Source organism: Mus pahari, chromosome 12 (assembly GCF_900095145.1).
Source record: "Mus pahari chromosome 12, PAHARI_EIJ_v1.1, whole genome shotgun sequence".
In the NCBI taxonomy this organism is placed as follows: Eukaryota; Metazoa; Chordata; class Mammalia; order Rodentia; family Muridae; genus Mus; species Mus pahari.
This window is the reverse complement of record NC_034601.1, coordinates 81864343-81886896: the sequence shown is the minus strand read 5'-3', so window position 1 is coordinate 81886896 and position 22554 is coordinate 81864343. Positions and strand designations below refer to the sequence as shown.

Here is a 22554-nt window from a genome sequence, read left to right as displayed (position 1 = left end):
TAAAAACTTTATTCATTTTTATCTGGGACTGGAGTTAAGGGTAGTTGTGAGCCACCACGTGGATGCTCAGCTCCTCTGGAAGAGCAGCCATGCTCTGAGCCCACTGAGCCACCTCTCCAGCCTTTGTCTGTGTTATTTTAAAATTACATGCATATGTTTATCTGGGCACATGGGTGCATTGTCTCTGGAGCACAGAAGAGGGCGCCAGATCCCTGGATCTGGAGTTACAGGAGGTTGTGATGCACCTGACATGGGTGGGAACTGAACTTGGGTCCTCTGGACTGATTCTCAACCTTCCTAATGCCTGGATCCTTTAACACAGTTCCTCATGTTGTGCTGACCCCAACCATAAAATTATTCTTGTTGCTATTTCATAACTATAATTTTGCTACTGTTATTAGTTGTCATGAAAATATCTGATATGCAGGATATGCAGGATATTTTATATGGAACCCCCTGAGAAAGAGTCCTTTGATCCCCAATGGGGTCCTGTGTGGCTCACAGGTTGAGAGCTGCCAGCATAGAGGCATTGCTGCTAATTTTGGAAACTTGACCTAGTACGTGACAACTTTGATGAACCCTTAGCTTGTTTCTCTCTTAAAATTCGGGGACAGGTGATGGTGTTGTGTCTTAGTTCTCTCACGTGTCTCTCTTGGCTTATCTGATTAGCTAGGACTGTTGGTGACAGGCAATAGCATGGGCAGAATACAGCAGTGTCTTTTCTATTACCCTGGATCAAAATTCAAGTGTTTCTCAATGGTTTCCATTATTCATGATGGTTGCTATATGTTTGGGGATATAGAATCACATTCAAACACAGGAAGCTCCTCTAACCCATAGTCCTGTGTGAGCTCTGGAAGTAGTCATAAATAGTTTTTCAAATGCTTATCTTTGTTGCCCCTCAATACAGTTGTTTTTCTCAGTCCATTAATGTGGCAAATCATATAAACAAGATATTAAATCATTCTTCTGTTTCTAAAGTGCAGTCTTGGACTCAGTTAGCTAATGTTTTATTTAGACAAATCTATGTCCATAATTGAAGCAATAACATCATTGAATTTCCTTTAGATGGCTTTTTAAAAATGTATACAATGCTTTGATTAATTCTTTGAGAATTTCAGAAACACGCACATTGTGTTTTGATCATTTACCACCCACTCCTTCCCTAACTCTTCTGAGATCTACCCCTGCCATGTAATCCATCCTGACTTTATGTTCTTATTTATTTAGTTAGTTAGTTAGTCTCATTATGTAACCCCAGGCTGCCTAGAACTCACTATGTAGACCAGGATGGCCTTCAACTCAGATACCGGCTTGCATCTGCATCTCAAGTGCTGGGATTAAAGCATATGCCATTCATTGCCCTGACCCCCCTCCTTATTTTCTTCCTCCTTCTCCTCTTCCCTCCATCTTTCCCCCCACTCTATTTCCCTCCCTCCCTTATTCCTGTCTCTTTAATTTACTAAATTCAATTTGTGCTGCCCAGATGAGTGTGTGAGAAGTGGATAGGGGTGGGGTGGGCTATCCACTAGTGTGTGTAGTGGATGGGGGATGGGCTGTTCACTAGAGTGTGTATAGTGGGTGGGGGATGTATTCACAAGAGTGTGTAGTGGGTGGGAGCTATTCACTAGAGCGTAGCTAATCTACCAAGGGCCACACCCTTAACAAAAACCGACTTTTCTCTCAAGCAGCCAGCAAATGTCAATAGTTTCTCAGGTGTGTGCGTGCGTGCGTGCGTGTGTGTGTGTGTGTGTGTGTGTGTGCGCGCGCGCACATGTGTGTGTGTGTGTGCGTGCGCGTGCGTGCGTGTGTGTGTGCGCGCGCACATGTGTGTGTGTGTGTGTGTGCGTGCGTGCGTGTGTGTGTGTGCGTGTGAATCCTCCTTCTATGTTAGAATGCTAACTGGCCACAGCTGCTGAGAGTTCATCAGTGCAGAGATCCTGTCCGGTCCAGGAGCTGCTGTTCCACTTTGGTTCTGCCCAACCTCTGGCTCTTACAGTCTTTGCAGCCCCTCTTCCTTGATGGTCTTAGGAGAAGACTCTGTTGAGTGGTTACCCCATTTTCAGTGGTGCACCCCGCTGACACTTATCCTCTGCACTTTGAATAACCGTGAGCTTCTGCATCAACTGTTGCCGACTGCACAGAGAAGCCTCTCTGATAAGGTCTGAGAGCTGTGATATACATTTATGTAGAGATATAAATTTGGAGGGAGATTTGATACTGCATCCATTTAGCAAAATGGTATGTTCACCCCGGGGGCCTAAAGCCCCCTCTCCCTGGGGGCTTGATTTTAGTCAAGTTCTAGTACAAAGCATGAGTTTCCTTGGCAGAGCAGATCTTAAATGGGATCTGAAAGTGATTGTTTACCCTCGTAATGTGTGTGCCATTATTACACCCATGGGCAACGTTGGTCATTGCTACAGTTCATGGGTTCACAGATGGGAAAAACTATTGGTGACTTTTCTCTCAGGCAATTTGCCTCAGCTAGCTTTGTGGCTTGTTTCCCAGTGCTGTGGATTAATCCCAGGTCCTGAATAAGTGCTCTACAACTGACCTACATTCCTGACCATTCGGTTCAGTATTTAGGGCTGCATTAGCCTCATAAAATGTTGAGACTCTTTCTTTGCTTGTGTGCTTTCGTGGAATAAGCTGAGGGAACTAGGGATTGTGGGTTTCGTTAAAGATGGTTGGGACTTTGAAACATCATCAGAACCTTGAGGGAGGTTTATTTTATAATTTTAACATCCGTGTATGTTTCCAGTTGTTCTGGTTTCTTTTTATGCCCACTTTGGGATTTTTATCGCTTCTAGTAGCATGTGCATTTGTTTTAGCTTTAATATTTTTTGAGTAATTATTTGTCATTTTAAGGCCTATATTGAGTTTGGACAGGTGACTCAGTGGTTTTAACCACTCTTAAGGACTGACTGCTCTTGCAGAGTACCAGGGTTCAACTCCCAGAGCCCATATGACATCTCACAGCTGCCTATAACCCCAGGTCCAGGGGATCTGATACCCCCCTCTAGCTCCTGCAGGCACCAGCCTTGCTTGTGCTGCACAGACACACGTGCGGGCAAAACAGCCACACCCATAAAAATAAAAGAATCATGCATTTAAATACCGATGCTGTCTGTGTGCGGATTTCCTCATTTAGTCCTATCACTTGTATTCTCCCATTTTATTCTCCTACTTAACCTTGTCACAGGTCTGCATACTTGTTATAAAAATGGGAAGCATCCAGCCTCCTTGAAAGCTTGTGAATATTTTTTGAGACCTTTGTTCCCCCACTAATTTATTCTTTGTACTTCTCATTTCCATTTACCTGTTCCACAGTCTTATGGTTTGACCCTTTGTCACAGTGTACACTCATTGTTGAATGGTGTGTTTTCAGGCAGAAAGCATTCCCGTGCACATTTGTGCTCAGTGGACGTCGATTTCCAAGGTTCACTCGCTGTATTCCAACTCACACGGCTTTCATTACGCTTCCCAAAGACGACGTAGTAGAAATTGTATCCCTCACCCAAGACTAATGGGATTTAAAAAGAAAAAAAAACTTGAGTATTATCAAGGTTTAATTTTATTAGGTGATGGTCCAAGAACATGGCCTGTAATGATGTGGGTACCCTGGAATTTATGAAACCTCCTCTGTGGCCTAAAATGGTCTGACTTTACGACCATTCCTTGTTCACTTAAAAAAACAACATGTTTTCTTTGTGGAGGAAGAAAAGATCTTTCATAATCTATTAATTTTAAAACTGTTATTTATATGTCCCTCATGATTTTAAGATTTCTATCTAATAATTAAGATGTCAGCACAGTTTATATAATAGCTTTGAAATATATCTGCTGTTTTCATTGTGGTTTGTTTTGTTTTTTGTTTTTTGTTTGGTTTTTTTGAGACAGGGTTTCTCTGGGTAGCCCTGGCTGTCCTGGAACTCACTGTGTAGACCAGGCTGGCTTTGAACTCAGAAATTCGCCTGCCTCTGCCTCCCAAGTGCTGAGATTAAAGGCGTGCACCACCACTGCCCGGCATATCTGCTATTTTAATCTCTAAATTCACTATAGCTTTTGCTATGCTTTGGCATTCAAAGATTCTGGCCATAAACTGGACGACCTAGCATTTATGAACATCCCTGTCTAAGACAAGGGCCATCAACAGGATATGTTAACTAAGGATGTAGCCTCCAGAAAGATGAATGTAATAGGATACTTGTGTACTCTCTGAATGGATTTTAAAGTCAATCTTTGAAAAGTCTCAAGATGGTAAAAAAAAAAAAATGTAACATGTGGACAGAACCCAGGTAGATTGATGTCAATGTTCTGAAGTTATCTTTCTTCTTTGGCTCCTCATTCTCACCTACACCTTCCTGAAACACACTCACTCAAAATTCACTGGGGTAGTGTACTCCAAATGTTCTTTTAAAGTAGAAAAATAATTGTGGATAGGTTTCCAAGCGCTATTGTGCACCTATACCTGATGGCAAACATACAAAAAATGTCCTTATTTTCTGATAAATTATCCCAAGGTACGTTTATAAGGCAAGAGGTTTTAGATGGGGTGAAACAATGCAGGCTCAGCACTGGAAGGGAGGTGGAAGCAGGAATCGGTCCAGGCACTCCCCAGAAGGATCAGTTCTGGGAAAGCTGTGTCAGCTCGTCTCAGATAATCAGGGCATCCGGAAGATGCTGTATCTGGGCAGAGATGGGTGGGTGAGTAGAGTCCTAGTTATAGCTTTCACTGTCAGGTTGGCATAGCCCAGAGTCACCTGAGAAGACAACCTCAGTTGAGAAATTGCCTGGGTAAGACTGGCCTGTGGGCAGGTTTGCGGGCAATTGTCTTAGTGTTGATTGATGTAGGATGCCCCAGCCTAGGCTGAGTGGCACTGCCTCTAGGAAGGTGGCCCTGGGTGAACCTGTGGTGGAGCCAGCAGGCAACATTCCTCCATGGCTTGGGCTTCAGGTTCTGGTCTGGGTTCTAGCCTTTGCTCTCCTCAGTAACGGATGCGACCCGGAAGTGTAAGACAGACAAACCCTTTCTTCTCCTAAGTGGCTTTTGTACAGAATATTTTATCACAGCAACAAGAACAAGTCGACAGCAGACTTGGGAGGAATCTAAGAAGACAAACGTCACCTACATTACAAGTATTCTAAGCCAAACCAAGACTAGCTTCACGTAGCTATTTTATTCTACGTTGAACACTAGGAATACTTTCTATTCCTTCTCAAGTTTCTTCCTCAGAGAAGAAAAAAAATCGACAAGCTCATTGTTTCTGCTTTCTCTCTCTCTCTCTCTCTCTCTCTCTCTCTCTCTCTCTCTCTCTCTCTCTCTCTCTGCCGTTGGCGACGCTGGCCTTTTGTGGACTTAGACTGAGTATCCAGAAGCTTGCTTCGCATCTCCGGTCCCTGTGTGCTGTGCTCTGCGCTAGAGCTTGAGGTCGCTGCCTTTGAAATTGCACAGTGTTCTCTTTGCTCAGCATGCAGAAAATTCATCTGTCCTGATCTCCGTAAACATTGCACTAAGACACGTATCAACTGAAGAGATCAGGAATCAAAACGGAGACAGTCATCAGTCATCACGCCTCTGATTTCTACAGTCTGACTGTGCCAGTGAACTCTCATCAAAGCGAAAGCTCAGACTATCAAGAGGAGCTCAGCTTGGGGCTGGTGGATTAGGTCATTGGTAGAGCTGTCTTGCCTAACATGTTTGACTCTCTGGGTTTGGGTTCCTGCACTTCAAAGCAGTAACAGAGATAAGCATTCTCCCATGGGCGATGATGCAATAACTCTCTTATTCTGCATTCACGATAAACAGTTAAATGTGAACTTGTTATGGATTCTGCCTGAGCAGATCTAGAATTTAAACCAAAGTGAAAACTCAGGTCCATGCATTCATTCATAATCATATCCAGATACTTATTAAACAAACATTTGTTGGTCCAATATGTGTTCCAGGCAATGAAAATGGAGCATCTGAGCTTGGTGTCCTTGTGTTTGGTGCACATAAACAGAGACTATTCTGTATCACCAATAGGTAAGAAAGGCAAAAACAAAACAAAATAAAGGACGGTACAAAGCCAGAGTGAAGAATGGACAGGAAGTCAGGTGAAGTGAACGTCGGAGCCACTGAAGGAAGAAGGTCAGGAAGAAGTTTCAAAGGCTCTGAGACGGATAAAATGTTCCAGAATAGTGATGCTCAGCCTTCAATAGAACAGAGAAAACTTGGGAACCGTTATGCTTTGACTATGTACTTGAGGGTTTGGGCCCCAGATGCTGGCCCTACCTGGGGAGGTAGAAGCCTAGGCGGCAGAAGCGAGGCTGGGAGTGGGCCTTGAGGGTGACGTCTACTGGATGTGGTCCAAATATTGTTTCTTCCAATGTACGAAAAGTGTGCAGCAAGCCCCTACTTCTGTGGGTGAGCTGCTCCAGACCCTGAGTTCTCCCTACCACAACACATTGACAGTTTTTGAAACTCGTAGCCAAAGTAAATTCTTCTCCCCTCCTTTCTGCCAGGTTGTCAGTCACTGTCACAAGATAAGTAACAGCCACAGAGACAAATAACAGGGGACTTCTCGTGGCAAGCTAGCTCACTGTCAGCTGGTGAGCTTGGCGTTGGGCAAGGTATCAAAGACCTGGCCTTAGTGATTTAGAGGACTGCTCTGAGCCAGTCTCAAACATCCATCTGTCATTCCGAGCAATTACTTGCCATTGGGTACCCCTTTATCCAAGGCTAGGGTGGACAGGGGCAGCTTCTATGTAACTGAGGCTAGGATCCCGAGTTCCCTAGTAAGATCCCCGGTCTCACTAATTCTTGTGAGTTTAAAAAATATTTTGTGAGGTGTGTGTGTGTGTGTGTGTGTGTGTGTGTGTGTGACTTGCCACAGTATGCATGTAGAGGCCAGAAAACAATTTGTGGGAGGATGTCTCTCCTTCCATCATGAAGGATGGTTCTGGGGATTGAGCTGAGACCATCACCCTCCCAGTCACACACACCCCCAATTGTCTATAACATCCACTAGTACAGAGAGATGATAACTTCCCCAGCGTCATGTAAGTCAACTCGAGGCTTTGGACTATTTCTTCTTTCTTCTTTCTGCCTTTTTGTGTGGGTCCTGGTGAGTGTTGACGTGGACAATTGGGCACAAGTCGGTCTTTAACCTCTTCTCTCAATATTATTATATGGCTTTAGTCATCTTTATTTTTCTGACAGGCCCAGGACCTAGGGATTCCCACAGATGCAGTTGTTTCTGTAGGCTACAGGCTCAGAGTCAAAGGCAAGTGTTTTGTTTTGTTTTTTTTTTTCTTTCTTTCTATTAGGGACTCTATAATCATAGGAGTGACAGGGACCACATTCTTAGATGCTTAAAAGATATTTGCTTCCAAAAGAAGTGCCTCACTAGGCTAGAAGACTGTGACAGAGAATTTCAGAAACCATCAACTTCCCAACTAACAGGCTAGTTTGGAATTTTAAATACATACCCAGATATTGATAAGATCTTTTTTTTTTTAATGTTATGCAACTGTTTTTACTTTCCAACATTTTTTGCCAGAGCATTTAATGCAGCCTGTAAATCAACAGCTTACAACAAATAAAAAACCCTGTACCGTACTCTCTGTCCTCTTAGAAACAGTTCTTTAACCATTACATTACTTGCTGTTCTCCAGCCCAGGGCTGGAGAGAGCAGGCTTTGTTGTCTCCTTTTAACGAGGGTGCTGAGATGTGGACACGGCCAAGGAGGTTTTCTTAATTGCTTGCTTTCTTTGATCGCCCCTGGCCTTCAGCACCACAGGAAGGAGTGCATCAAGGTTTGGGGGAAGCAAGCATGGATGGAGGTGACTTGAAGTGACATCTAACCAGCCTAAGCCTTCTGGCTAGGGTTGTGACATAAATTGGGGATTCAGGGTTAAGTGCACCCTGGACCCACATTCCCAAGCTAGGGCTTCTCAGCGGTAAGTCCACTTGATGTCATGCCCTTGGGAATTCACCTGGCCTTCACGCAGGGGGCTTGAACTGGGGAAGTATCGATCTCATGGAGTTGTTCAAGGGACACCATAAAGATGGCCAGAGATTTTTAAAAATCTGAGCTCTTTGTGCTGCTCTCTGTGGGTCTGGGGGTTCTTCCCGCTCAGGGACCCCAATAGCATTGCGGGCGCAGGAGAAGGACTTTGATCCATCTGCCCCAGATTGTTGCAGCTAAGGGCAAGTACCCGATTTTTCTTTGCAGGCAGAGCCTAGCCAGAATCCTAGGGGAAATCCCAGGCCCTACAGGCCCCGCCCAAGCACCAAACCACGCCCACACCACCCTGAGACACGCCCCCAAAGGCCCCGCCTCCTGGTGTTCTACCTTCTCCACGCCCTCTTCAGCAGGCCCCGCCCCTTCCGCCCTTTCTCCCCTGAAGACCGGCTCTTTTACCGGCTTCCCTCTAAGGTTCCGCCTTTTCTTCCAGTTCCGCCCCTTCCTTGCCGCCAGTGCTTCCGGTCGCGTGGGTTTTCCGAGGGTGCTGTTTTGCTGGCCGGGTGGTTTGGGCCATGGGGGTCCCCAAGAGGAAGAAGTCAGAGGGGCGCAGTGGCGCGGCGTCCCCCGCTGGCACAGCCAAGCGAACGCGAGCGGAGGAGTTCACGGGCCTGCGGTTCAAGACCCAGCTGAAGGATGCGCAGGGCCCAGGACCGGGTGAGTAGGAGTGGACTCCTCAGCTTCGGGGCAGTAACCGTCACAGCCGCGCCTCCGAGCCCTGGCTCCGAGTTAGTCTAGAATAGTTCAGTGAGACAGCTTGCTTGGGCTGTCGGTAGCCGTTCCCATAGAAACCAACTGTCAGCCCTGGTAATGGCGGGATGTCCCGTGTAACAAGTTCCATAAGGACCTACAACTTATCGAGTGACTAGGATTGTCCGGACCGGTGACTGAAAGGGACCAGATTCTGTGATTTAATTTCACTCGCTGCAGAGTGTGACAACACTTCACTACGACTTACAGTCGTGGAAGGAGTGCATTGGTTATGAGGAGAACCACAGTTGAACATGTTACCATGTTCAGACATCAACGCGGTGGTAAGAACAAGACAGTGAATCCTCTTAGGTTAACAAAACTACTAAGTTAATAAACTATCACAGGACTTGATGGCGTGCTTTTAACTCAGCACTTGAGAGGGAGGAAGAGGCAGGAGGATTTCTGTCAGTTGAAGGCCAGCCTTAGCAAGTTCCAGACCAAGTACACCTTGACTTCCAACATTAGAAAGACTAGAAGATTGAGGATAGAATTGGTGCCATCCTGACAGTGTTAGTGTTGGCAGAGCACTCCTGATTGCTGCTGCTGCTGCTGCTGCTGCTGCCAGTCCAAAGAAGAGTAAGCTGTCTGTCTCCTTGAACTACCCTGGGCTAACTCACAGCCAGGGGACTCGGTAAACACTATATAGTGAGACCCTGACTCAAAAAGTATTCTCGGGGGCTGGTGAGATGGCTCAGCGGGAAAGAGCACCCGACTGCTCTTCCAAAGGTGCAGAGTTCAAATCCCAGCAACCACATGGTGGCTCACAACCATCCTTAACAAGATCTGTCGCCCTCTTCTGGAGTGTCTGAAGACAGCTACAGTGTACTTACATATAATAAATAAATAAATCTTAAAAAAAAAGTATTCTCAACTAAAGTTTTTCTTACAGTTTTTATTTTTAAACGTTTGATGCCTAGCCTCGGTAGTTTGCTTGAAAGATGATACCTTTGATAGCACAGAATTTAGCGCCCCACACATTTATTCGATATTTAATTGCAGCTGCTATTCATTAGGTAGAGATATAATGGGTGAATAAAAACCCTGGTACAGGTCTTGCCATTGCAAATCTGATAGTTTGGGAAAACAGGTGACTAGCAAAGTCACATAGTCATGGGTCTTCCAGAAGGAGCCAGCTATCCATTGTGCCTAATGGGCCTGGGACCTTGATCTGTGAAATCAAAGAAGGTTTCCCCAAGGAAGCAGAATTGTAGAATGGTATAGGGAAAGGAGCCTTTCTGGCAGAAGAAAAGAGCTAGCTCGGTTCCTGAAAAGCTTCTGCCTACATTTGAGGGGACAGCTAGGTTGACAGGTATATGATTAATGAAGTGATCGAAAGATGTTGCGAAGCTGAAGTCAGTGGGTGAATATGGGAGTTTGGAGATTTTTATTTGACTATAATTTCAGGATTTTCCCTTCTTTGGTATTCATTGAGTACCTGTCATGGGAATGCTACCAAGGATTGGATTGGATTGGTTGTGGTTAGGGATTTTAAGGTTGTCGTTGCTGTTCCCTTTGTGTAGTGGAGAGGAGCTTTGGGGTTCAGTTGCAGAGGCTGCTCAGTTGAGTAGTGTCAGCAGTAAAGTGATGACCGGTGAGTCGGAATTTTAGATCAAAAAGGATCTGCTCAGATCTGGTTCTTAAACATGTTTGCCCTTCACTGGTGATGGTTAAATGTTATCCCTGTTCCTCGTTACAGTACCAGGCAGGCCCAGTCACCTAGATGTTCCTCCCAGAGCCCTCCTTGTGTTCAGTCATCCCTTGGCTCAGTGGTCTCCTGTGTGACTCTGGAGTCTGCGTTCCACTGTACATCCTTGGTGGCCACTCTAGCCCAGGCACCATTAGTCTTTCCGTGATAATGGCCAGAGCTGTTCAGGCTTGGTATCTTTTCTACATTTGTTTCCTTGTATCCCATCATACATGCAAGACCAGGTGACCTTTTAAACTGCCAGTCTGCTCAAAGCACTCCTCTCATGACATCCTTTGGTGCGATCCTACTGCACTTTAATAGCCAAAGTCATCACCCCACTAGTCCATCTTGCCTTCCTACTTGTTTGTCTCCATCTCAGACTTCCTTCCCACTCCCAGATACCAACCCCAGTGTACCGACCCACAGTGTTCCCCCCCGACCCCTGACCTGTGACTTTTCACATCAGTGACTTTAAGCACTGTCTCACCACTGCCCCCCAACTTATTCTTTTAGTATCAGTTGCAGCCTTACTTAGGGATACCTCTCCAGCCCTTCGTCAAAACCACGTTCTACAGTTATAACCTCTTAACAACCTTTTCTTCCCAGTCTTGTCTGCAAAGTACTCACTCATCTGTGGTATGTGTCTAAGGGACTGGCAGGTCCTTACTACAGTTCTGTGTACCTTTGGATACCATTGGTTTTACCATGTTGGTGGAAACCATTTCCACTTCATTCACCAGCACATCCCAGGTCTGTTGTATGTGGTAAGAGCTCAGTAAACAGTGACTGGAAAGATGGCTGTAGAGCTGGCAAGTGTAATAATAGATCAGAAGTTCCCATCTTAGAGTAGCCTGCACTACCTGGACGTTTAGTTCGGAGAGTGTCTCTTTAAGAAAGCACTGGCACCGCTCTCTGCCGTGGCAGCCCTTACTGTTTCTTGGGGTCTGTGCGTGCTGTCTTGAAGAAGAGGAGTCAGTATCGTGCATGACTCTTGGAGACCTGAGGGATAGAGCCACTGTCACCCTGGGCCACCTCTGCCAGATGTCGTGCGTGGCCCTTGCTCACTGTTGCACTTGGCTGTGTTGCAGGAGCCTAGGGCAGCAGCATTGCTTGTTTGAGGAGTAAGTACGGTTGCAGGGGAAATGCTGCACGCGGTATGAAGTGAGGTTGGAGAAGGCCTTGTGAGGTGAGCAGATGCCACCTAAGTGCAGCGGGCTTTGAAGGGTTTACTTTGTGCTGTATGCAGTACCAGAACCAGCCCTTTATACTTTATATAAGCCCAGTTAGGTGGCTCCTTGCTCTTGCTCACGTTACAGACAAGGTAGCAGAACTCGGCATTCAGTGACTTGCCCACCACCGTGGAGCTAATAGGCAGTTACTCTAGGATGTAGGTCCAGGTGTTTGCCACACTTTGTCTTTAATTGGTGTGTTCTTACCTGCTGTGTCATAGTGCACAGCCTTGCTCCTTGCTCCTCATACCTGACCAGATGGTACAGACTGGCTTGAGGCAGCCACATAGGCTGCTGTCCAGGAAGAACAATGTAGTTGACTCTGTACAATTTATGGTTCTCACCTGCAGAATCAAGTCGTCTTCTAGGGCTAAAGCCACAATTGCATCATGAGTTTGCCACAACCATTTTTTTTTTGGTTTTTTGAGACAGGGTTTCTCTGTGTAGCCCTGGCTGTCCAGCTTCTTTCTTATACTGACTTCATTTGAATGCTTTTATAATGTACATATGGGTTCATCTGCCAGGGGCTACTGTAACTAAAGACTGCCACACTAGATGCTAAACAGCATTTATGTTCCTGCAGATCTAGGTAGAAAGAACCCAACGTAATGTGCATGAAGGCTATTCCTGAACTGCACACAGTTGCCTCTCACTGTGTCCTCATAAGACCTCACCTCTTCCAAGATCTCTCTGGTGTCCCTTATTATTAGGACATCAATCCTGTGGAACTGAGGCATCAACCTGATGACCTCACTCATCCTTAATTGTCTCTTAGAAGTCCTGTCTTCAGATAGCCTTGTAGGCATTGCCGCCTTAACATGAACCCTCAGTTCAGTGGGTTCTTTGCCTCTTTGGGTATATTAGAGGTGTGTGGGAGTCACTGAACAAGGAAAGTGTGGTATAGTAATGTCTGTGATGGTTTCTGAGGAGACTGTCCTGTTGATCTCTTAACTCCTATTTCAGCTTTGGAAGCCTTCGTCTCTGCTGCCAAGAAGCTACCACAGGAAGATATGTGTGATGTTGTCGAGGGCTACATCAAGATTTCCATGGAATGTGCAGAGATTTTCCAGCTCCTGAGTGGAGAGAAGCGTCCTGAGAGTGAAGTAGGTTGTTTATTACTTGCATGATGAGGAGAAGTCTGTGTGTAGCAGTGAGCTTGGCAAAGTGTGATACCCATGTCCTGGTCATTACCAGCTTCCTTTAGAAAGTGTCCTCTTATTCCAGTGCTTCGCTTCTGTGGCCTTTGTGGGAAATAGCAACTTCTCTCTAATAGTTTATAAATAATATCATAAGTCAAGATTCGATTTTTAAAGTGTTTATTCATTTATTTTTATGTGTATGAGTATTTTGCATGTAAGTATGTGTTATGCCCTCTCGACCAGCAAGGAAGACGCAACCACCAGTTCTTCTAATAGCAGTTTATTCAGCAAGCTTCAGTCTTCATCTCTGAACCCCGGGGAAGAGCCCAATATATTCACGCCGACCAATCACATCAGGCAGTGTAGCTTTGGCAGGCGAGCGAGCTCACCCAATGATCAGCAGGGATAATAGCAGTAGCCAAGCTGGGCATGGTGGCACATGCCTTTAATCCCAGCACTTGGGAGGCAGAGGCAGGCGGATTTCTGAGTTCGAGGCCAGCCTGGTCTACAAAGTGAGCTCCAGGACAGCCAGGGCTACACAGAGAAACCCTGTCTCCAAAAATTAAAAAAAAAAAAAAAAAATAGCAGCAGCCAAATAAGGACTTGTTTATTATAAGAACTCTCTTCCTGTAGGCGCCAGGTTGGGGTGCGGCCTCAGGGGCTGTGGCTCCCCACAAGTATGTATGTATGTATGTATGTATGTATGTGTGTATGTATGTGTGTATGTGCACCATACGCATGCTTGTTGCCACAGAGGCTAGAAGAAGGCGTTGAGCCCCCTGGAACTTAGGTACAGACAATCGTGAGCTGCCATGTAGGTGCTGAGAACTGAACTCATGTTTTCTGCTAGAGAAGCCAGTTCTTTGAACTGCTGAGCCATCTTTCCAGCCCCAGGATTCTGGATTCTTACAGCGCACTAGGTTTGCTTTAACGCTAGGGAAATGCTGTATGTTAGAGACTCAGAACACATGGAACTGGACTCTAGTTATAAGGCTATGGAACTGAATGTCTTCAGAACACTGAATTTCATTCTCAATAAAGTTTTGTCCTTTGCTTTTGTCTTGTGAAACTAAGCAGCCTCTTGTATGTTTGTAATTCAGAACCTGGGTCTTGCTGGGTAAGGCTGGTGAACTCTTGCCTGCTTCCCTCTTATTATTTTGGCTCAGGATCTGGGGAAGGGCTAATGTGGTAACTCCAGCTAAGGCAAGAGTGAAATGATTGGCACTGTTCAATTCTGCCTTTGCAGATGCTGTTAATATTTCAAGCTTTTGAGGCCATATTACTGAGGACAGCCAGTGATCTTACGCATTTCCGCGTGGTGGGCGCCAGCATCGTGAAGAAGCTTCTATACAGCCACATGAAGCTCCTCTGTGAGTCCCTGTATGCGTCGGGTTACAGGTGAGCCGTCTGACGGTGGCCAGGGACCAGCCGTTAGGTTGGCTGTTGCTGAGGTTTTTTAGACCATGACTCAGCTCATTCTTCATCAGTGACCAGCAGGGACCACTGCTGGCTTCTCACACCATGTCCCTTGTGCTCTAGGCTGTTCTCTTCTGTCCTGGGACTCAACCATGCCTTAAATAGCCTGTTCCTCATAGATGGTTCATTTCTAAGTCACCATGGTCTATGTATTCCTCAATACTTTGCAGAGGAAAGGCCTGTACGGTCTTCACTGACCAACCATCTTAGGCCAGTAACAGTCCCACTGTCCTTTCCTGTCTCCATGTCCCATTTTAATTTTCTGCATGCAGACAAATACCTGTGCACTTGACACAATGGTCTACATCTATTGACTGTCTTCTTCCCTAAGTGTGCAAGCAGAGGAGCGTAGCGTCGTATTCTCCAGGGTCTAGAACAGTGCCTGGCATGGAGCCACCAAGTCTGGCAAGCTCAGAGCAGAAGGCTGCCTAGAGGGCACTTTTGAAGACACCTCTTTAAAGTTGCCCGTTATGTCCCCAAAGCACAGTGACTGGGATGTGGCTGCCCGGACACTGATGGTTACTTGAGAGATAAAATTTTTGTCTTTAGTAATGGGCATGGTAGCTTACACTTTAATCCCAGAATTCAAGAGACAGAGGCAAGCAGATATAAGTGAGTTCAGGGCCAGCCCAGTCTCTACATAGTGAGTTCCATTTCAGCCAGGGCTACTACATACATAATGAATCTCTGGCACAAATAATACTATTAATAATTTTTTCATTTTTGTATTATAATCTTTCCTTGGCTTTTTAGTTCCTTTTAACGTTTGGTTATGCTTTTAAAGAATGGAAGAGCAGAGGATTGTGGCTTTCCCCTCTTTTCTGGTTTTGAGCAGCAAATCCTCCTGCAGCTGTGCTCTGGGTCCCTCTCCTGCAGCTGTGCTCTGGGTCTCTCTCTCTCCTGCAGCTGTGCTCTGGGTCTCTCTCCAGCAGCTGTGCTCTGGGTCCCTCTCCTGCAGCTATGCTCTGGGTCCATCTCCTGCAGGTGTGCTCTGGGTCCCTCTTAGTGCTGCTCCTATTCCTGACGCATGCTTTCCTGTCCCTCTGCAGAATGGCTCGAGCCTGCCTGGACCTGATGACTGCCATGGTGACCCAGGGTCCCGAAGCTGCCAGAGATGTGTGTAGCTCTTTGGATTTGAATAAAAAAGCCTTGTTTGCCCTGGTGACTAAGAGGGATTCAAAGGTGAGAGCCCCAGTGTCGTGGCTGTCCACAGTCCTTCCCTTGGGAGGCTTGGGGATGGTTTCTCTCCCTCCCTTCTCTTGGTCCTCACACAGCTGCAGAAGGCCACGCCTTTCCCTCACCCCTCCCCCACCCTAAATCTGGCTTTGATGGGCCAGTGTCTCAACAGAACCTGAATGACTGGGACATCTGAGAAGATCTGGGCCTACCCAAAGGGGATGAGGTTGTCTTGGTGGCTTTGTTCTCTGCCTAAGAGGATAGATTTAGGCTCTCTTCTGAGTGAATAGGAGAGCCCCTCTCTGCCTCACAGCATCCCAGTCTTCTCCCTTTGCCACTCTAAGCCAGAGAGGGCTCCTGAGGCTGTGGTAACTGACCTTTGCTCCTCAATATCATCTCCAATGGGTGGAAGCTGAGCGTACCAGAGAGTGGAGAAGGACTGCTTGGATTTCAGAAGCTTATATGAGTTCACTGGTAGCTCTGGAGCTGACCCTTGGGCGTGGCGGGGCTCTGGAGAAGAAAACCCACCACAGATGTCTAAGCTCCCAGCTTAGGGGCCAGCTGCAGGTCTTGGTAGCCCCTGTTCTTGCTTGCCAGATTGGCTCCTAATGGTGCTCAGTGTTGTGCACAGCCAAGGCCTGAGTGCTTTCCTCCTGAGAAAAGAGCACTGTGAACACATACCATGCCCTGGCTGAGGTGGACGACTGTGTTGCTGTGCATGTCCTGTGTTAAAAACAGACAGTATGCTAGCTCCTTGTTCTAGCATGCCTGGCAATTAGATTTCTTAATTGTTGGAAAGTAGTCTGATGGGTTCATAATAATGCCGAAACTTTTCTGGTTTCGAGTCTAGCCTGGTGTTAAGGGTTTATAGAATTTTAAATAAGGTAGTGTCTGAGGGAAGAAAGTCGGGGTCTCAGCGTCCCTTAGACGGTGCACTTCATTAACATGTCAGCAGACTCCCGCCAGTGGGTAAGGCTTTGGACAGGAAATGCTCTTATAATGAAAAGAGTGAGCCAAGCTGAGTGAGTAAGGTGTATTCAGGCCACCCAGACAGCCAAGGCAGTGTGGAAAGCCCAACTAGGGCTCTCCCTCTCATACCCTGGCTATAGCAGCTGTTCCAGCCAGGCTCCAGGGGGCGCTGTTTTACCCCTGGCATCTGCAAAGTGGAAGGCTGTCCCATTGCAAGTGCTTGTACTTGCCTTGTGTGATCAGCATAAGCTCCTTTAGGTATATTGTGGTCAGTGACAGCCAGACATTAAGCTTTTTCAAAAGCCAGAGGCATTAAAAATAGAGCAGCACGCAGAACCCTGAGTTCCAGCCTTAGCTAGTGTCAGCCACCTTCACCCACTTTACACCCCACCTTTCCAGTTGACTTTTATAGCAAATCTCAGAAGAGAATAATATTTCAGTATAAATATTTCAGCATGCACTCTTAGCAGAATAATATCTTTAAAAATAAAACCACAATGGTATTGTGGGACTGTCACCATTAATAATTTCTCACCATGAACAGCCACTTTGGTCTTTGGATCTTCCAGTCTCAAAAACATTTTTATACTTCTTGGTTCAAATCTGGGTCTAAACAAAGTCCATAATTTTGTTGTATTTGGTTAATAGGTTTGTCGGGTTCTTTAAATAGCTCAAGCGTGTGAGCTTCCCCTTCCCAGTACTCTGAAGTTGTTGGAGATGGAGAGTCATTTCTGTTTTTGTAAGGTATATTTTAATGTTTTTGAAGAAAGTAGATCATGTCTCTGTTTATTCAGCCAAAGAAAGCATTGTTAAAATCTTGTGCCAAAGAGCAGCTTTGCCAAATGTTTCAGACTATTTTAGAAAGTGTTTTTCAGAACAAGTCTAGAGAAGTTGAGAATGTTTCCTTTCTGGGATGAGGTCAGGGTGGGAATGAGGAGTAGGCTCAGGCTGTCTTCAGTGCAGTGGGATGCCTTTGAAGGGTAGGCGGTGGCTGGCCTAAGGCGGGTGGGCGCCTTGTCTCTGAGACTGTTCAGTCTAGCTTCTCTGCAGTGGAGGACCTGAGAGTTGAGGTTGGTTGTGATCTAGGATGGGAACTAATATGTGGTAGCCATATTCCTTTTCATTTAGAAATTCTTTATTGGAAGATTTTACAGGAAGATCTTGTCAAGTCTACTGTGTACTCATAGTCTAGAAAAATTTAAAGTGACAGAACTGGGACTAGGGATTCCAGGCCCCGGACTGCTTCTGAATACTGGAGAGAAGAAGGATGATGATGATGGTGGTGGTGATGATGAGTCTGTTTCCAACTCCATTGTAAAGTGTGAGTGCTCCCATAGGCTGTTGAGAGCTAAGGAGATGGCAGTGATTCAGTGTTTGCCATAGAGCCTGGCATGCATGAAGTGGGTGCGCATTGCACACGGCCATTGTCCTCACTGTGTTCACAGTGACTGCTGCTGCCTCTTCTGTTACTACTGAGTGGGCCGGGGTGACCTGGACGCAGGGATGCTGAGTCCTTGGTCTTGCCAGGTGTCGTCAGGAGCACACTTTCCCTCATATTAACTTCATTCTTGCAGTGCATCCCAATTGTTGGAGTGACTGGGAATTGGAAAGGTTTTTTTGTCTGCGTGGTGGAGGCTCTAGGTACATGTTCCAGTGCTGGGGCAGCTGTGGCGACCTGTGCCTTTACTCCCTTGTGTGGAGACATGAATATACCTTAACACTGGGAGGGAAAGCTGATGAGATGGCCCATGGCTTCTCCACAAGTGTTGGTTGGTAGTTACGGCTTTTGTGCCTGCCTCCCTGGGTCATACCAGTGCCTGTAAGCTGTATTCCAGGATGCCCATACATTTGAAACATGAAGCATCATCTGTCCTTTGCTTTTCAGTGTTAATAACTTATTTACAATTTCTAATAAAAAACAGATCTCACCATGTCGGCCTCTCATCAAAAGCAGCACCGTCTCCATTATCTCTGGCTTTCCTAAAACACAATAAATGGTTTTCATTAGCAAGCAAAAAGGATTGATCCCAGTGGGCAAAGGGTGTTTGTCCCTATCCTAGAGTGAACTAAAGAAACGCATGCCGTAAGTCAGGGAGGGCACGCTGTCTTCAGCCATACGTTTATATCGAGAATAGGATTGGGTAGAAGGCAAGCAGAGACTTACGGAGTTGGGGTGCAAAGAGAGTTTGCTTTCCATTAAGAGCCAGCGAGGACTCCATATGCCAGTGCCTGAGACTAGGCCAGGCAGCTGGTAACACTGAGCTGAGAAGGGTACATGCCTTCTGTGTTCTTGTCTGTAATGGCTGCATGTGACATGTGACGAGTCTCCTTTGTCCTACAGGGAGTGCATGATGTCCGGCTGGCCTACATCCAGTTTGCCCTCTCCTTCCTAATTGCGGGTGATGACAACACCATTGGACAAGTCCTGGAGATAAAAGGTGGGAGTGCCCTGTCCCTTGGGGACGTGTGAAGTTCAGGGAACCTACCAAAAGTGTTTCTTCTAAAAGAGGCTGCAGCCTCTAGCTGCAGTGCGTGCTACAGTGCATGGAGGATGTCTTTGAGCAGTTGTGTGATAGTACTGGTTGGTATTCCCTTGAGGCTATCTGGAATGCCCAGCACAGCCTTGAGATGCAGATAGGACACTTTATGGCTTTTGTTCCAAAGGACACACAGATTCATAGCTCCGATTTTTCTTAGTATTTGTATTTTTAACATTTTCACTTATTTTTTATGTGTATGTTGTTCCCCCTGTGTGTATGTCTATAGACCACATGCTTGTGGCACCTGCAGAGGACAGAGGAGGGCATCACATCTCCTGGGACTACAGTTAGAAATAATTTTGATCTGTTAATGTGGGTTCTGGGAATCAAACCTGGGTCCTCTGGAAGAGCAGCTTGTGCTCTTAACCACTGAGCCATCTCTCCAGACCCAGTAATTGCAACAACAAAAAAAAGGATAAGGGTTTGGGATATAGCTCAGTTTTATAGCGCCTACTTAACATATACACGGAGTTTGATTTCTGCATCATAATAACTAACATAGACAGATAAATTGATTGCCATTATGGCTGTACTCCATGTTATCAGAATATAACAATATAAGGGAGCTTCAGTTTGACCACCTTCTGGTGATTGCCTCCTTAGAACAAGGCTTGCCACAGTTATTAGGAATGTTAATGTTTTATTAAGAGCTTCAGAAAGATAGTAAATGACTGACTATCCTGTGGTAGCCTATGGCACTTGCTAAGAGTTCCGGAATCTTACCCTTATGTCCTAGAAGAGCACTGGGCTGAGTCCTTGGGAGAGTCCCCATGTGCTATAGCCTAAGTGGTTGGTGACCAGGGCAGGGGAACTGAGCTTCGTGCTCCGGGTGAGGGTCCGAGTAGAAGTGTGACTGTATGTGGTCAGCCTGGGCTGTGTGGTGGCTCTGTTGCTGTTGGGCAGAGCATGAGAGGAGATAGATGGCATTTGCATAAGGTCTACATTAGTGACTTTTCTTTTTGCTGTAACAAAGTACCTGACAGAAGCAACTTAAGGATGGAGAGGTTTAGTTGGGCTTGTGTTGTTTTAGGGAACAGTCTTTCAGGGCAAGGAAGGCATGATGGCAAGAGTGTGAAGTAGCTGGTGACACTGAACCCATGGTCAGGAAGCAGAGAGACGAATGTAAACATTACCATCCCATGGGCTGGGTCCCTGACTAAGTGATAATGAGAAAGCAGGCTGAGTACCAGCATTCATCTCTGTCCAGCTAACCATTAGCAGGGGATGGGGTAAGCAGATGGAGCACTAGGTGTGCCAGTATCCACTGATGTCAGTGTTGGGGGGACAGGGGGGTGAGTGGAGAAAAGCATCGTGAACATCAGGCAGAGCAACTGGACCTGGCAGAAACCAACATTCAACTCGGATGGCACCAGGTAGCACTGTGTTTGCTGTTGAGTAGAGGATTATGGTTAACTTGAAATTTATGCTTGGACTTTAAAAACAAAAACAAAAAAAAGAATGAGTTCTCTTTTGTAGGATTGTGTGTGTTCCTTAGACTTGTGTGTTGCCAGAAAGACTGGTTGTTGGGGCATTCTGCTGTGTCACCTCTAGGTCTGTAGCTGAGGGAAGGGATGAGTCAGAGGGAAGGGCAGACTACTCCCTCTGCACTGTGAAGCAGCTCAGAGGCCAGGACATCCCAGGCATCCCCGAGGTCCTCAGGTAGAAGAGCTCTCCAGGGCTGCTGCCGTGCTCTGTATCCCTCCAGATAGCACCAAGTGCCTTTTACTTCATGCAAGGAAACACTAAATGGGGCTGGGCAAGTACCAAACTTTCTGAAAGTTCGGTGATTATTTTACCTTGAGATGTCCTTGAGTTCCTGTGCCATGGAGCAAGTTTACTGTTGAAACTTGTGTAACTGGCACAGAACCTAAATCAGGTGTGGCACTATTTGCTCTGCATTTCAAAGTACCATGAGTTTATTTAATTCTTTGCAACATTTATTTTTCAGAATTTATCCCCTGCATTTTTAGCTCGGGTATAAAGGAGGATAAGATTTCCACCATCAACATTTTATTGTCCACACTGAAAACAAAGGTATGCGTCTACTGTCTAGTGCGTCTTATGTCTACTGTCTAGTGCGTCTTGTTTGTCTTTGAGAATGAGTAAAGGCCTGTCCCCACCCCCCACCTCCAGTGTGTTTCAGGGCTGAACTTACAGTGAGGTAGTTTGGATAAGAGCTGCTTAGGCTTAAACTTGGCATTGGTGGGGAGTTAGTTTGGGGCTGGAGGGTTAAAGAAGAGCCGAAGCTCAAGCAGCCTGGCCGCTTTGCTAATATAAGGGAAAAGCTGTCAGGCTGTAATTCATACGAACTAAGCTGCAGTAGTTTGGACTGTAAATTGCAAATGATACTTTCTTTACAAACCTGCCCAAGTGTTACTTTGAGTCATGTTACATATTCTGACTTTTTCAGATATCTTAAGAAACATTTAAAGCTTGGTAAAAGGATCACGGTATATAGATACCTTCAGTGATCAGTGAATAGACTGACCCTCTGAAGTGAAAAGTTAGAATCCAGTGCTTTAAAAAATACCAAGAAGCACGATGGCACATCAGGTAGTGTTTATGTCAGGAGCCTGGAGGCGTGAGGTGTCAGGGTCTTACATATGCTTACGCGTTATTCCTGAACTTATGGGTGGTCCGTTGCATTATGTACTCGAACCACCCATTTGGAATACAGTTTCCTGAAGCACAGTAGCAGGGATTTGGGGGACAGCCCTGGGCGGTGCTGATGTGGGTCCTATATGTAAGAACCGATGCCTGCTCCTTAGACAGAAATGTGGTTAAAAAAACAAACAAACAAACAATGTAGCCCTCTGCTGATCATGGCTTTGCAGGGAATAGCCTGAGTGTGGGATCACCTAATACAAACACCACAGGAACTGAGCACAGAAGGACATTTAGCTCTTCAAAATGATGCTCTGATAAAAGCTAAATCGTGTAAATAAAAGAATCATCCAAACCATAAATAAATATAATCAGTGTGCATTGTGGGTATAGGTAGGAGGGGCTAAAAAAGAAACACACCAAAATGCTAAATGGGTAGTCAAGATACTTGGGAATTTGGCAGATTCTCTATTTCTTTTTCTATTTTTCCTTTTCTTTGGTAAATTATCTTTTCTTGGCATGCATACTTTTATAATAGTAGAATATAGAAATGATTGACTTTCATTTTTTTTTTCTCTTCTTACTGTATCCAGGTGATTCACAATAAAAACATCACAAAAACCCAGAAGGTGCGTTTCTTTACTGGGCAGTTGCTGAACCATATAGCTGCTCTCTACAACTGGAACGGGATCACAGATATCACTCCAGAAAACCCAGAAAGTGCTGTGGTGAGTCGCAGAGTCAGTCAGGATAAGAAAACTTCTGAGCCCTACCTTCAGACTTTAAGGGAATACCATTTGATCTATTTTTTCTGACTTATGGTTATATAGTTAAATTAATTCTTTGCAAGGTATAATACAATTCCTATAAGATTTTTATTCTAGTTTTGGAACAATGAGAGTAATACTATTTTGGTTTTTTTGTTTGTTTTTTGTTTTTTGTTTTTTTTCCAAGACAGGGTTTCTCTGTGTA

General features: G+C 45.6%; 1 protein-coding gene across 1 annotated transcript in view; it reads left to right on the top strand.

Moving 5' to 3' along the window:
* The first annotated feature begins 8457 nt into the window (after positions 1 to 8457).
* Urb1 (URB1 ribosome biogenesis homolog) overlaps positions 8458 to 22554 on the top strand; it is a 58120-nt gene continuing 44023 nt past the window's right edge. Inside the window, exons 1-7 of the mRNA XM_021209125.1 lie at positions 8458 to 8666; positions 12642 to 12781; positions 14064 to 14215; positions 15343 to 15475; positions 18780 to 18876; positions 20927 to 21012; positions 22176 to 22310. Coding sequence (XP_021064784.1) covers positions 8525 to 8666; positions 12642 to 12781; positions 14064 to 14215; positions 15343 to 15475; positions 18780 to 18876; positions 20927 to 21012; positions 22176 to 22310 — 885 coding nt within the window. The 5' untranslated portion in view covers positions 8458 to 8524. The remainder of the gene's footprint in view (positions 8667 to 12641; positions 12782 to 14063; positions 14216 to 15342; positions 15476 to 18779; positions 18877 to 20926; positions 21013 to 22175; positions 22311 to 22554) is intronic.